Consider the following 16541-nt stretch of genomic DNA (forward strand, 5'->3'; position numbering starts at 1 on the left):
AAAAAATCAGGAGCTACAAGTCCACCAAAAGTCCCAGGCCCCAAAACACATAGTGTTCCCTCCACAGCTTTCAGTTGGTCAAAGTAAGTCCTAACACCAGTCCAGACTGATGCAGAGAAGTGGACTCCACAAAATCGTACTTGAAAAACCCATAAATGGTGGAGGAATTGCTGTGACCATTTTTAGAAACAATCTTCTACAGTCCTCTCTCCATTCATAATTCACTTTCCTCCTTTGTATAAAATATACTCAACCCCACAGCCTCATTCAGTATTGTATGAGGCCCAGAATCTAATATCTCATCATCTATAGTACATCCAGATGTGGCTATGGCATATCCTTTCCTAATCTGCAGACCTGGGAACTAAGAAGACAAGTTACTTAACCTGTGTCACTCAGCTCGCAGTGGTAAGACAGGGAGGCACACTGTTCAAACAGGACAGTGCGGAAAGGACCTAACAAGTTTTGATTCATGGCAATTTTGAAATCCAGCCAGGCCTTCATGGCCAGTTTCTTGGACTTCATAGCTACGATTGTTCTGGATTTGGACCCAGTTCTGCTATGTGTGCAAGGCGCTCCTATGCACTGTTCTGTGATTCTCAATTCTATCCCCTGATACCTAGGCTTTGCTCTCTTGCTTCCTAAGCCTAGATTTGCAGCCAGGTCTTTTTTGCCCAAGTTGGCCCTACTATAAAAATTATGACCTTTCTGTATATCAAATAGTTCACCATTACACACACAAAAAAAGTCCTCACTGATAAGTTCTTTTGCGATCCTCTCTGTTTCACGCTATGAATTAAGACATTGTTTAATATTCTTAGAATTCCTTTCAGTGCTGTGCTGGCCTATGAAACACTACCACATAGTGCATGGTCTTGCATACCTGTATCCCCTAGCTCTCAGGAGGTTGAAGCAGAAGGATGATGAGATTGAGGCCAGCTTTGTTCATAGCAAGTTTAAGGCCAGTTTGGACTACATAGTAAGACCCTGTCTCTCACACCCACAAAATTGCCATTCCCTTATAACTATGCTCTTGATTTGAGCCCCCTTTTATAGCTATATTTTATTTGTAGCTCCCTGGAATTGGATTTCATCTTATTTGTATCTTATTTTGAGAATTTTTTGCTACCTGAAGAGAGTGTCCCATAGCTTTATACATACCTTTATACTACCTTAAAACTGAACAGTTTTCTTTTTAATCTCATCTCTGTTTTACAATACCTTATCCATACAGCTTTAAAATAAGCCACTGATCACTTTTGAAATTCTGCCTGGAAATTTCCTTAGCCACAAACATCAGTTCATTCGGTTCTTTTTTTGTGTGAAATTGCTGCAGGAGACAGCCTTGTTCATTTTGCTATGACTTCAAACCTGCGTTATTTTCTCCTATTCCCTTATCCCTGACCCCACTCAAGATTTTCAAGTACGATTTTGTGGAGTCCACTTCTCTGCATCAGTCTGGACTGGTGTTAGGACTTACTTTGACCAACTGAAAGCTGGGGAGGGGACACCATGTGTTTTGGGGCCTGGGACTCTAGGTGGACTTGTAGCTCCTGTTTTTCATTCTCTTAGGAGCCAGATACCATGAGTGTTTCCTTGGTACCTCCCCCTAACCCTAACCCTAACCCTAACCCTAACCCTACTCCCAAAGCCCCATGTTTTAAGTTTTTATTTTGTCAGTACTTCTCTTGGAGATTTTAATTTTGTTACTGTATAACAAATCATCCCAAAACTTACAAGTATAAAACAACTACGTATTTATTTATGTATTTAAGAGTCTACAAGGACAGCTCATGTCTGTACCACACAGAAAGTGACTGGGCAGCTTGGCTGGTCCAGAAACTCTAGGATATAGAGCAGTTAGAGACTGGTTAGGACTGTCTGACTCACCTCATGATCTCTCTTACAAGTGACCACCTTACTTAGCTGGCAGCTGGCTTTGAAAAGGACTTAATCAGAGCCTCTAAGACCTCTTATGTATTAAGTTCCTCTGCCTCACTTTGTCACATCCTGTGTGTGAAGCAAGGCAGGCCATATGCGCAGAGAAGGGAAATGACTCCACCTGTTTATGGGAAGAGTGGTGAAGTGGAAATGCCACAGGCCTCCTGGGCAGGAGGACTATTGCAGCCAGCTGTCAGGAAACTCAGTCAGGTACCAACTGTAAAATAAGTTCAAGTCTGGTTTATATCATTCTACTCAATATATTGTACTTTGAGATATAAACCAAAATTTGAAGTGCAAAAAAACTCATCAAATATATCTGATTAGTCTAAGGTAAAAATGTTATTCTATATATTTAATAAGAACACCAAAATCATGGAAATAGTGTACAAAGTTTTAACTCAACACGAAGGGACAGTCTGTTACTCTGAATTATTAGATGCATTTTGGTACTGGGTATACTCAGCAGTGATAATTTTGGTCTGCATCTTAAAATACATTGATAGTGATTAGCTCTTAAAACGTATTTTATATGACCCTAAGAAATGCATTGTTTTACATAGACGATTGTATTTAATCCTCCAATCTATGCTATGAATTAATTGTTTTTGTGTCACTATTTGACAAATCCAGAAACTTTTTTTTCCCAAGAGGTTAATAAAATTGGAATGTTACACAGTATAAATGTGACTGTAAATGGTACACTACTGATGTCCTGCATTTACATTCCAACCTTGAATAAAAATTGCTATTTAAATTGGATTTTAAAACTGAGGCATAAAAACTTACAGTCTCTTCTCCTGCTTTAGCTCCTTCGCCCTAGACCTTTGAGATTTTATTCTCTCTTCCATCCTCTTCAGAAAAATGCCAAAATGTCCTAATTCAGGACTTCATGTTTAGATTGCTTCAGTCACTGGTAGCTCTGGTTTTGAAGCCTGGCCAGTGAACTGGGCTTCAGGAATTTTTCCATCTCTGCCTCACAATGTATCTGTTTAGTGACTGTCCCTTCAAACATCAAGACGCTAACAGTTTACACCAGCACCTTAGTTAACACCCTGATTTATGACCAGATAAGGGTGGAGCCAGAAAAGAATTCTTACAGCAGAGGTCTCCCTACAGGCCCTGGTGACCTGCTTCCTCCCTGGACTGGCCCTAGTTAGAGCCCCTTTGGGTATTTCTGCTGGAGTGCTGTCCCCTAAATCTCTGCCAGGCAGATCGTTCCCAAGCCTCTCTTTACTCTCCTTGATGATGACCAGCTTTTAGCACCCTGCTTTCTGGAGCACTTAGATTAAAATGAAATAGGTCTTGCTTCTGCCGCTTCACCAGTGTGGGAACAATTCCACCTGCAACTTTTAAACCAACTTGTCTCCCTCTTTCTCCTTTCTTACTTTTTTCCTTCCTTCCTACCTTCCTTCCTTACTTTCCTCCCTTCCTTGATATGTTGTACAGTTTGTTAATAATCACATTTGCTCTCAGTGTAAGCTACCTAACGCCCTTATTTTCTGCACATGCCTGGGCCCAAGACTTCGTTTACTCACCCCAATTGGCCACTAACCCTGGCTACTGTGTCGCAGGTCATGTCTCCTTGGCAGAATCCTCCTCTCCAAGTCCTGCCTGTGTCCCCTACTCTCTGCCCCCAAGGTCACCCTCCTCTAATCCTGCTTGCTGCAGCTGGCTTCCTTTCCCCGCAGGAACATCTGTGCCCATTTCCCCACTTCTCTAGCCTACCTTTTACTTTGTCACCCAGTATCTTTTTGTAAAACAAATCGAGCATATCTCTAACTCTTCTTAAGCATTTTAATTGGCAGTAAAAGAAAATCCAAACAGCCTAACGTTTTACAAAACTTTTTCTACCATCAAGCCCTCTAGAGCTTCTGCCATCTCCTCCTCTCGTCCTGATCACCCAGTGTTCCCTGTACGCCACTGTACTCAGTTTCTGAATATCCCTTGATAATAGTACTCCTTGACAGCCCCTGCTAACTGCCTTAGCCGTGATCTACTCACATGTCCCTGTTCCCTCCTGCCTTTCTGCCCCGTACTGCCTGCCCTTATTTCTGCCCACTCCTGCCTGCCCTTATTCCTAAACATTATAATCATCTTGTTATAGCCAGCCCCTTACACCAGACTGGGATTTACTTGATGGTAAGGTTAGGTCTTGTCCAGTTTTTTGTTTAAAGTATTCATCAAGTGTCTGGAACTAAAAACCTTTACTATCAGAATGAATAAGTATCAGGGAAGTATGTGGTGGATTTTAGGAAAAGTTTCTATTGGAATGATTTAAGCACAAGAAAACTCTGATTCCTAAAAAATTAAGCTTGATTTTTCAAAAAAATTGGCTTATAAATATGTGTTCATTGTCCCATAATGTTAGAGAAAATAATTATTATTGATATAGGGGAATGAAATCCCAACCTGCTACAAGTCCAGTAGAGTTGATGCTCTCTAAAACTGAAGAATGAATTTTAGGAACAACAGAGGTTAAGAGCAGAATATATTTATTGAGAGAAAGCAAGCTTCTGTCTGAGAGACAGACAGAAGGGGTCCCTTGCAGGTTGCCAGAGACTGTCTCTTTTAGGGACTTTTATCAAGAGATAAGATGGATCCAAAATGAGGAAAGCCTGGGAACTTGCAAGGCAGATGAGTATGAGGTGGGACAGAACTATGGTTAACCAGTAAGAATTACTCAGGCAAAATGGATTAAATCAGGCACAAATGAGGAAGCAAGGCACTTAAAATCTAGTGACTCTTTCCGTAGGAGATTGGAATAGTGACTTCTGACTTCCTCAGTGTGATAAAGACCTATTCTTATCAGTCCTTAGAATGCAGATGCATTTGTTTGATCTTTTGTCTTGAGGCCTGGCCCACAAAAGGAGGTGTCTGTCTCCCCCAAAGTTGCAAGGTATCTGGCCTTCTGCACTGGCTCCTTTGAGGACCTAGCCTTGTCTGCCTGCACATAATAGTGCTCTCATTTGCCCTGTAACATTATTATCTTAGGGTTCAAGTTATCATAAAAATGGATTATGATCTAATTGTCACTGCATTACTAAGAAAAATACCCACTTATCCTGTGACAGATAATGTTGGCTTTATTGGGAGAACTCAAGAAGGAAAAGCTTTGTGTATGCGTCTGTTAGACAGTCAAGACTGAAGACCTCAGTGTCTGGTGGTCTTAATTTTTTCTATACATCCCTAGAAAAGACCACAGTAATATTCAAATTTGAGGTATTATGCCAACAGTGTTGATCATATTACATAAATAAATGTTTCGTGCTTTCCACAATTTTAAGTTTATTGGCCCCTCATCTTGACATTTGAGAAAGAGTGGTGGAGGTGGTACATGTAAAAACTATAGTGGTTTGTTTTATTTTACATTTTACCCCAACTAGTTAAAAAAAATTTAGGGTCTTAAAATCAGGTTTTTTCTATATCAGATTTATTGGAAAGTAATGTAAATCTCACAGTTAATATTACATGTCACATGCAAGTTTATCTTAAATCCAGTTGTTTATGCCATAGCCATACCTAAGAAATACAAGTGGTTTTTGCATTCAATTTGTTAGCCACCTGTATTCCAGTGATATGCATTAAATATTTAAGACTGATTATAATGTTGTATAGCACTTCTTTATTGTGTTCAATGATAGGTATAAAAATAATTTATTTTGGATAAAAGTATACAACTTGGCTTCATCTCCAGCACTACAAAAAGAAAATTTTAATTCAGTCAAGTAGCAAAATAAAACTGGACTCTCTTTATAAATACCATGTATTATATCATCAAATGAATAAAAAATACGTGATTTTTAGCCTCAGGCACAACTTTTTAAAAATATTGATAGTTCATTAATATTGAGAAAAACAGACTTGTTACTGTGTCTGTTTACTAATTCTCTTGTAATTGATTGCTAGCTTACATAACTGTTTCTCTTAATCATGGAAAGATAAGATTAAAACGGGGAACATTTTCAATTTTGTATGTTATAAACATTAAATGTCAAGGAAATTGTTCAAAAAAATGATTCTTCTGTTACCAGACAATTAAAGAAAATTAAATGATAGGAATATTAAAATTTTGGCTTTAAAGAAACTGTTTGATTTCATGTACAGTTAGTAAGTTCTAAGTTAATTCTTGTATTCAACTGATTTTTATAAAGTGATTTAATATGCTATATTTTTGTTCCTGGCAGGAACTAATTCCAGAGTTCTACTACCTGCCAGAGATGTTTGTCAACAGTAATGGATATCATCTTGGTGTCAGAGAAGATGAAGTAGTGGTAAATGATGTTGATCTTCCCCCTTGGGCAAAAAAACCTGAAGACTTTGTACGAATCAACAGGATGGTGAGAGAAATTTTATTTTTGCTTGAACAGTCATCAGGAAGTTAAATTTTAAAGTGTTACTTTATTTTTAACTATTACAAATTGCCACTTAACATCTATAAATGCAGTTAAAGTTTCAGAGAAAAGACTGAACACATTATTTTCTGGTCTTCTGGCAGTACTCATTGTTGTAGAGTGGATTTCCTTTCCAGAGGACTAATCAAGGAGTGGTAATTCAGTTATGTTTGCTCCCTTAGGAGAAGGCAATCAGATGAGCATCTGTTGACTAATACAGCATATTCTGAATTGCTTAAAATAAAAGCCCATTCTTTATTCTTGTCTACTATCCTGAGTACACCTGCATGCTTTTCTCATAAAAATACTCAAAACAGGAAGAATTACATTTGGAGAATATTTATATATATAGGAAATTTAAGCTTAAAGTAATAAGCTACCTTATTATGTTAATGTGCTTGACTGTAATAGAACACCCATCTCATAAACATTCTTTTTAATCTGTGTGACAGATGTCTTAATGTTCAAATAAGAAATGTGTAAATAGAATGTTTGTAAGTGGGAATTTTTATAATTCAATATATTTTATCCATGAAGGAGACTTCAGTCTCATTGTGGTTATGGTACATGGAAATGACTGACTTAAAGAAATCTTTCTAGTGTACTATTGTTCTTGGTCATTTAAGGAATTAGTTTAATGAAATCAGTGACCCAAAATACATCTCTAACCCTGTTTTGTTCAGTCCTACGGTTTTCCACCTGATTCATCAATCTATTTTATTTTGTTTTTATAGTTTATTTTCAATCAGAATCCAAGTAAATTCTACACACTGCATTGGGGTTCACATATCCTTTAATCCTCTTTGCTGTAAGAACTTTGATATAATTCACCCACTAAGTGTCCTTTAAAAATCAATAAATTTTAGCCTATTCACAGAGTTGTTCAACTATCACCATAGTTAATGTTAGAACACTTTATCACCCATAAAGAAACCCTAAAGCCATAACATTTCACTCTGTTTCACTCATCCCCACCAACCCTTCATCTAATTTTTATCTCTACTTTCTTTTTAAAGTCAACTTTCTCCTTTCAATCTCTCTGCCTAATGTGGGTATAAACAGAATAATTAAATATGAGGTTCCCACTCACCCCAATATCATGTGACATTTTTGGACTTTTCTGGGAGTCACATTCTCCGTCTACTTTGAAGTTATATTTTCTGTCTCTAAGAAATAGCTTACTTTAATATACTTTATTTTACCAAGTTGTTACTGGTATAATAAAAGCACCTTATAGATAATCTGTAACCCAGCTTTCACCCTAGGGAAATATCATGCATTATTTAATTTTATGCATATTCTCTTACTTGACAGTTTGTAAACTGATACTTTCATATGCAGTATATAGAGTTATTTCATGCTATCAGTTTGAACAGTTATTTACTGCTTCAATTTGTGTTTTTATTGTGAAGAATTTATACTGAAAATGTCTACTTATTGTTGGAACTGGTCTTCTATTACCACATTATCCTTGCTTACTTGAATATTGACAAAATTACCAGTGTAAGGAAAGCAGAATCTCAAATTCAACCCAAATGCTAAATATATATGAATTTCTCTCAGTTACAATTTTCATTGTATCTCTCGAGTCTAGAACTATGCCTGTTGTATAGTACTTGGTCAGTAAACATTTGCTGAGTGAATTAAATGAATGAATTATATTGGAGTAGTATTCTTGTTGCTTTCAGCAGATAGTTTACTTTGTCCAAGCAAGTCAAAATGAGTGATCCCAAGCAGGGCATGGGGGAGCAAGCCTGTAATCCCAGCACTCGGGAGGCTAAGGCAGGAGGATTGCTGCAAGGTAAAGGTCAGCCTCAGCTATGGTAGTGAGTTCAGTGACAGGGTGAACTGTACAATCTGAAAAAACAAAGAAACTAAAAACAAGGTTCCTTCACGTATGCAAAGCTGCCAGAATTTGTTACACCAGAGTTTTTGTTGCTCATGCTATTTAACAGAAGTTCTTATATATCAGGCACTAGGGTATGCACTTGATTTTTTAAAAACTCATTTGTAAGGTGGCCCTGTTTTATAGATAAAAAGCATGAGGACCAGAAGTGCTCAATAATTTTACTCAGGACAATGAAGCTAGTAAATGACTAGCCCATATTTAAGTACAGAAAAAAAATTTTAACTTCAAAGTCATACCATTTCTGTTATACCAGTTGCATCTGATGTTAACTCTTCTTAGTGAAATTCTTTGAGATTTATGGCTGTCGACATGTCAATTAAAATCTTATTTGTTTGCTTTTCTTAACATTATGCAGACTATTAACAAACATCCTTCACAGATATAGACTGTAAGTTCCCTAGCCTTAGACATTAAAGGAAAATAAAGCAGTTTTCTTTGTTATCTACTGAACATTTCACATTTATTAATTTGTTAATGTTTCCAGAAAACCAAACTGCTCATGTACTAGGAAATGTGTGACATTTTTTAGACTGTTGAACAGGCAGGCATGCAGAGAAGGCTGGTGGCATTTCCTGGTTCTAGGATGAAGCCACATTTCTTCCTATGAGCAAATTCTCAGTAGTACCCATTGCATGAAGTATATAGATACACAAAACTAAAGTTGAGAAAGCTTAGGAAGGGAGAAGGGTTTAGTGTGATAGAGGGAAAGGACTTCACGTTGTAAGAAACAGGGAAGTGGCCTTCTATATATACTGTCCATTCCATCTGTCTTAAAAATCTAGCAGAGGTTAAATAAGATAAGTTCCGTTGTGAAAAACAGGAACATAAGCCTTCTGCATTTCCAGAAACAGTCATCTATCCAAGATCAGCTTTTCATTAAAATGGTCTAAGAGGAGACATTTTATGATGGAAGAAGGTTACTCCCTTCAGTGTTTGCAATGACCATCTTCCCCTTTTGGGTACAAGGTTTCTCTGTGAAGTCCAGACCAGTCTTGAACTCCCTGTGCTCCTGCCTCAGCCTCCTACGTGCTGGGATTGCAGGCATATACTGCCATACCTGAGGTAACAACTCCCTTATCTTACATTACCAGTAGCAGACAGACAGAAGTAATTAAGTATCTTAGGTGATATTCAATTATAATAAATTAACTATGGCTGCAGATAGAGAAGACCTGGGTAGAATGCTGTTTGGAAATAGGAATGCAGCCTGTCCGTGGTATGCAGTGGTTAGAAGCGACCTGCTCTGCAAAGGAGCCCAGTGGCAGGAGGTGGAAGGCTCACTTCCTGTGAGCATATCTGCACTGACCTGTCCACATGCTGAATTGGAAAGCGGTGGTCTGTGAGTGAGATGCCCAGATTAGTGCACAGAAAAATAATGTACCCACTGGAGAATTAGTCTTCACAGCTATTCCTTAGTGTCCTTTCTGTCCACAGTGTACTTGGTCTTCTCAACCAGCTCTCTGAGTCTGTTCTTCACCACACATTAGAATCACTTAAAGAAAACAAAGCTGACATTCCAAGCACTGATGGTGAGGGTGCACAGAACCAGGACTCACTCAACTCGCAGTTCTGCTGGCAGAAAACAGCTCCTCAGCTTCCTGTAAAGTTACATGCACTTGCCGTGCAAGCAGCACTTCTGTTGCTCAGTACTGACCCAAGTAAAACAAAAATTTATGTGCAGCTCAGAGCACGGTTTTTTTCATCAAAACCCAGAAATATTTCTCACCTAGTAAACGGATAAACTATAAGACATTTACATAAGACAGCACCAGGTACCAGCACAAAGCAACAGAGAACTGATCATGTAACAGAGTCATTTTCTTGCTCTCGTATAGATGGTGTCAAAGCAGTCTTAATAGCTTTGTTAATATATTATTTCTGTCTCACAAAATTTACTTGTTTTCGGAGTACAAATTGAATGCTCTTTAGTACCTTTACAGAAACAAATGACTATCACCACGGCCTAATCTTAGAACTTTTCCCCATCCCAAAAGATCTCATGGCCAACACCAACTGCAGGCAACCACTAATACACTTCTCATCTCCATGGGTTTGCCTTTTCTGGACATTTAATATAAAATATTACTCATGCAGTATGAATTCTTTTATGTTCAGCATCTTTTACATAGCTTGCTTTTTGAGGTTCGCCCATGTTGCAGTGTAGATCGGTAATTTGTTTTATTTTATGTGCAGTAGTATTCCAGTGTGGGGATACCACGTTTCGTTAATTTATTTGTCAGTCAGTGAACATTTGAGTTGTTTCTGCTACTTGTCTGTTATGATTCATATTGCTGTGAACATCCACATACAAGCTTTTATGTGAATATAGGTTTTTATTTCTTAAGGGTATACTGCTGGATTTTCTAACTCATAGTAAATTTTTTTTTTAATTTTTAAAGAAACTGCCAAAGTGTTTTACAAAGTGACTGTGTTATTACCAACACAGTGTGTGACAGTTCCAATTCCTCCATACCCTCACCACCATTAATTTTTTTCTGGGTGTTTTTTTTTTTTTTTCTTTTTTGTACTATAGCCATTCTAGTAGAGGTGAAGTAATTATGTTTCTCCAGTAACTAGTGATGTTGAACATTTCTTCACTTGTTTCTTATATGCTAAAGCAGTTTAGGTTTATTTTAGAAGACACTAGCTTTGTGTTCCCCATTAGTCTAAGAAGTATGTATGCTCCCAGAATCAATAATTTAAATAAACTTGTTGGATAAATAAAGTTTCTACATTCTTTATGTGTAAGATTGTTTTGAGCTGTCTTAGAGATAACATTCTAAAATTTATTGCCACCTGTTTCACCATCCTCCTATACAAAGAATGAAATTCTGTTCTCTAAAATGTCAAGTGGATTATCTATTATTAGTCCATGAAGTGGTGGAATCCGGTATCTGCTCTTTTTCTGTTTCCTTCTTTGTATTATCAGCTATTATCACCGCTGCCCATACGAGCCCTCAGCCATATTGATTCTGTTTTGCTGGTTTTCTCTTTCAGACTGAAAAAAACAGAAAACTCATTTTAGGATAAATAAAGATCAGTTAAATTCCAAGTAAGACCCTGAAGGAAATATAAACTTTGTAATCTGCTAGAGACTTCATTTTGTACCAGGGCTTCACCAGCCATTATCCAGTAGATCCCAGATTTGAGAATTTTATCCTGAAAGATAAAGTGACAAAGACCTTCCCTTACTAAGCAAATGAAATGTTACTATAGGCAGTACAGAGTTCACCTCTTTTTACCTCCATCCAGCTAGTGACTGCCTGGGGTGCTCTCCTCCCCTGGCGCAGCTGCTGATGCGTTTTCCTCCGCACTCCTCAATCTGAGAGATAACTGCTGACAACTGCTGCACACCAGGATGCATACACTAACCCTGGTCACTTCCCCATGCCTGTGTGGTGCTCCAGAGTTACCCAGGATAAACATAAAATGATAACAGTGCTTATGAACTATGACATTTTTGAGTGTTTATTCCTTTCCAGACACTATGCTGGGAACTCAGGTGTATCATTCTTACAAATCCTCCAAAAATCCTTCTGAGATAAGTATTAACCTAAAACTCAGCAAGGTAAACTAATTTTCCAGATCCAAGATAGATAAATAATGGCAAAAGAAGCAGTGGAGATGGAGGAGGGAAAGAGAAAGAAAGGAGGGAGAAACAGAAGGGAAGGAGGCCAGAAGCCAGTTCCTGAGGATGAGCAGAAAAAAAAGAGTGAGTGGGAAGTGACCACAGGCCAGTAGTGTGGTCCAGGCAGTGGCTATTCAGGCCTCACCTGTGGTCCCCACTTCTCCGTCTGTCATCTGCCAAGTAAAGTTGTCTTTCGAGGCACAAAAACTTAAGTTAGTACTGAGAAGGTTCCATTTCCTCCTGCCCGGCTGGTATGAAAGGAAGGCACGTCCTTGACCTCTATGAATGTAGAAATGACATCCACTTATAGTCCAGCCTTAAGAAGCATAGCCATTTAGAGCTGAAAGGGGCCTTTTATTTAAATGAGCAGGCCAAAGGGCAGAAAGCCAGTGGCTCCTAGAAGGTTTGAACCCAAACGCTCTCTAGTACACTGTGCCTGGCATCGTAAGTTTGAAAGCAGAGTGTGACTCAACGTGAGCTGTCTTTAAAACTTCCCCACATGGGCTGAAGATTCTGCTCAGTGATGGAGCCCTTAAGCTCACTCCCCAACACTGCAGAACAAAAACTTCACCTACGTATTCATTGAAAGGAACTTTATAGACTGATGCTAAAGAACCAAACCAAGACAGAATTATATTGTTTCCATCACAGCATGTTCTGATTACAAAATTATAAAGGAAAGTTGGCATATAACCTGTTAGATATTTGCCAAACAGGCATAGATGCCCTCCAAACTCTTCACTGTAACTCAGACTTGCAGTTCAGCTCATCAGTGATGAGACAGCACTCTGCCTGTCTCATTATTCATATGCTCACCACGTAGCTTTTTAAAAAGACTGGTAAGATATCTGATTCTCTGTTTCATATCATTGGAGCTTTAAGGAGAGCCTTTGAAAGGAACAGCCTGAGAAACGGTATAAAATCATACAAAGAGCTTAAATTCTCAGATTCTCCCTCTTACTTTAATCAAACGTAAAATACATGGATGTAAAAGTTAAATAACAAATTACTTTTATGTGTAGTTGTCAGAGTACTTCCACCGCATATAACTTACATATAACAAATAATTTACTTCCAGGCCTAACGGGACAGTTCAAGAACTGACTTTGGTTTACAGACCCCTTCTGTATTTGTATCTTGTCTTTTTACCAGCTGGGTTGCTGCTGAGCACATGTGAAGGCATACATGACATGTTTGTTTAAAGCCAGGCTCACGGTCCAGTACCCTAAAGATACACAGTCATCATGCAGATGTGTGCAGTGCAGTAGCAGCTATGAGCACTGAATTAGCATGGGGAAGTTGCTGCTCAAAGACTTGTCCTCTCAATGCTGAAGAATTAAAATGTACCCTTAAAATAATTAAAGATACATGCTTAAAGTATCATAAAACACTTTAGAAATGAATAGTGCTTTTTTTTTTTTTTTTTTGGTGTTTTTCGTTTTTATCGGTTTTTACCAGGGATCAAACTCACGACTGCCTGCTTGCAAGGCAGGTGTTTATGCCACTGAGCTAAATCCCCAGCCCCAAATAGTGCTTTTTTTAAAAAAAGTAATGAATTCCAAATCCTCCTTGCATTTATGAAGAAATAAAAGAAGCAAGACCCTTTGGGGGCATTCTCTATTCCAAACCAAATTCCTGTCGTCTTCCTAGTGAATCTGGAGAGACTTGTACGCTACACCATCACTATCTTGGGTAGAAGATTTCACAACAAATGCTTCATATTTAGGGAAAATAACCTGCCCTAGTCTTCGCTTTGCCTCCCCTGGAATCAGGGCTAGGTTAAATAGATCGTGCGTATATGGCTGACCTGAGAAAGAAGTGTTTGTTTTCTGCCTTCTCTGGATCCTCCTTAAAGGACCTCTGCAAAACAGAGCAGAGAAGCCCTCTTGTATGTCAGGATGCCATGTCTTGTCTGCTTCAGAGTCAGAGCCGAGGGAAAGATGCACAGTGCTGCCCCTGGGCAGCGCTGAGCCGCAGAGCTGTGGAAAGACAGCATGTCAGGTGTGGCTGTGCCTGTGCAGCTTCGCCTCTCAGCCTCACTGTGTTGCTTTCCTCCAATTTAAAGTTCTCCATAGAAGCTTTCCGTAGTCTCCCCTGTCCTAGCTCTCGGTCAGCTTTTCCTTCCTGCTGATAGAGAGTGAGCATAGATGCAGAAGCCGTGTCAGACATGTGTGTTAGAACTAGTGAATTTGATCAGTGTGCTACATACCTTTAATTTTTGTTGAGGGAATTTGTATGTGTATATATTTAGGTAATATAAAAATCTTAGGCACAATAAAAATATGGATATGTTTAAATTTTTCATAAATCCCATGAATATAACCTTCATTTTTAAAAATACTGTTTTAAAACATTAAAAGTTTCTAATTTTATATTGTCTGGGTCATTCATATAGGATTTACTTCTAATGAAATAGATTTCAACAAAATGTGCTGTAGTAAATTTTTAATTTGGACTGGGATTATCTTCCATTTTTTGAAGGAGCTATTTGTAACAGTCCTTAAATATAAAATTGAAAATGCCATAAATTCCAAAGAAACTTCTTTACTTTGTGTGGATTAGTATTCTGTACCCATGAACATCTCCTCTTTCTTCATTTAAGCTGTCATTAAGAAATTGAAAGCAAAGAAGACAAAATAATACTATAAATGTGATGATATTGCTGATTATTAAATGCTTGGCTTCATTGTCTCATGCAGGTGATTGAACAGGTATTTGATAGATTGAGAACAGCCATTCCTTATTTACCAACTAATTTCCTTCTCTTAGTTTAAAAAAATTAAATAGTACTTTGATTTTTAAATGATGCATTTCTTAAAATCCATTGTTGTTGCTAAAGTTATAGACAGTGACAAACATCACTCCTCAGTATTTTTTATGCTTTATAGATATAGTTACAAGAAATATGTCCCTAGAAGAGCTGTGAAATGCAAAATTTGGTCTCATAAGAAAACCTCAAAAAAGTAATATAGTCAATTTTGTAGACATCTTGTTAAATTCTAAATGCACTGAATTTATACATTAAGAATTGCTTTAATTTATCCACAGAAACCTGGGCTGATTACAACTGACTTACTCATGAAACATTAATAAAGCATTATGTTCAGTTCTAATGTGATTATAATCTGACCTCCTGACAAAGGACAGAAATAGAAAGTATCCCTGATAGTATTACCCTAATGCTGGCTTCATCAATCATAATCTATCCTTTTTTAAATTTGTTTTAGAAAAAGGCCTTCATGGATGTGCACTGATAATTTCATCCAGCTGCAGGGCATTCACAGTGCACCGAGGCACCGGAAGCTGAGTCTCTGTGTTTTTGCTTTTACCCGATCACAGAAATTTTCAGAATTTTTATATTATAAGAAACATCTCTTTTATTATAGATAGCAGTTTCAATTTGGAATATGCTCTACCAAACAAACAAAAAGCTAATTGAGCTTTAACAGTGGTGTTTATTTAATGTGCCAGATAACTATTGAATCCCAGGCATTGTTTGTAGAACATCAGTGAACAAAGATCCCTCTGTAAGCTCGCATTCAGTCAACACAAACAGGACGCAATAAAAAAAAAAATGCACTGTGAGTTACAAGGTGATCAGGGCTGTGGTAAAAAGAAGAGCAGTGCAAACCAAGGGAACAGGAGCGTGGGAGGCGGCCTCGGACTGCCTGCCTTTGAAGGTGATGTCTGACTGGAGACAGTGAGTGAGGAAGGAGCCCGGTGAATCTCGCAAAGGCACCCGTACTGGCAGAGGCAATATCTGGAGCAAAGGTCCTGTGGCAGAGCCATGTGCTTGGCAAGGACACTCATGGTCAGCATGAAGTGAGGAGGGGCAGACACTGTAGAAGAAGCCTGAGTGGTAATGGAGGCTCATCATTCATCTTGAGTATAAGTACTTTGTCTTTCTATAAAATGGAGAATCATCACAGTGTTTTAGCTGAAAAGTGACCTCATCCTGTGTTTTAAAGGGATTGCTCCAGGTGCAGAGTTGAAAGTGAATGTCCGAGGCGCAGGAGGGAAACTGGGGTTTGTCAGGACGTGCTTTTAGAGGTGATGGTGTTCTAGACAGTGGGTGCCAGTGAAGGGAACAGGAGACTGATCCGCGTTGGGTGTCTGTGAAACTTAAAACGTATAGCGGTGATAGATTGTAGAGGGCCAATACTGCAGTTAAACCGGAATCCTGAGGTTTTAGCTTAGAAAAAACAACTCTACATTAACATATTTTGTCTTAAAGAAGCACACGGCAGCAGGCTTGCCATAGGTTCCCTGCCCTGGAGTCTCCCTGCAAGGCCTGCTGTCGGTGACCCTTTACGCTCAGATCGCTCGGCTTAGGAGGCAGGAGAAGGGTGGGCTGAGTGCTCACAGTGCTGCTGCCTGCACAGCGGAGAGAGCCGCTTTGTTTCTGCGAGCTCCGCCGCATGACAGAGGGATGGATACTCAGCTCCTTTTTCAACTTGGAGCACTAGAGAAGAGTTCTAAGCAGCAGAAAAAGCCAAACCAACATATTTACCCCTACTAGACTGATCTCTTTGAGGACATAGAATACTTACCTATCTGTGTGTTGTCGAGGGGTAAAGTCTGGCGTGTGGTAAATGGTCAGTTATTTGGGGGAGAACAGAGATCAGACTATATTCACTTCATTTCTATTCCAATGGGATATTCTTCTGGA

At 38.6% G+C, this 16541-nt stretch overlaps 1 protein-coding gene across 10 annotated transcripts in view; it reads left to right on the forward strand.

Annotated features, from left to right (window-relative positions):
- Positions 1–16541, forward strand: part of Nbea (neurobeachin) — a 673150-nt gene that overhangs the window by 606732 nt on the left and 49877 nt on the right. For all 10 annotated transcript variants that reach the window (XM_063232848.1, XM_063232849.1, XM_063232852.1 and 7 more), the window contains one exon: positions 6129–6281. In XM_063232848.1, coding sequence (XP_063088918.1) covers positions 6129–6281 — 153 coding nt within the window. The remainder of the gene's footprint in view (positions 1–6128; positions 6282–16541) is intronic.

The sequence above is a fragment of the Cavia porcellus genome, unplaced genomic scaffold (assembly GCF_034190915.1).
Source record: "Cavia porcellus strain 051 isolate PalLab524CR breed Dunkin Hartley unplaced genomic scaffold, mCavPor4.1 scaffold_21, whole genome shotgun sequence".
NCBI lineage: Eukaryota > Metazoa > Chordata > Mammalia > Rodentia > Caviidae > Cavia > Cavia porcellus.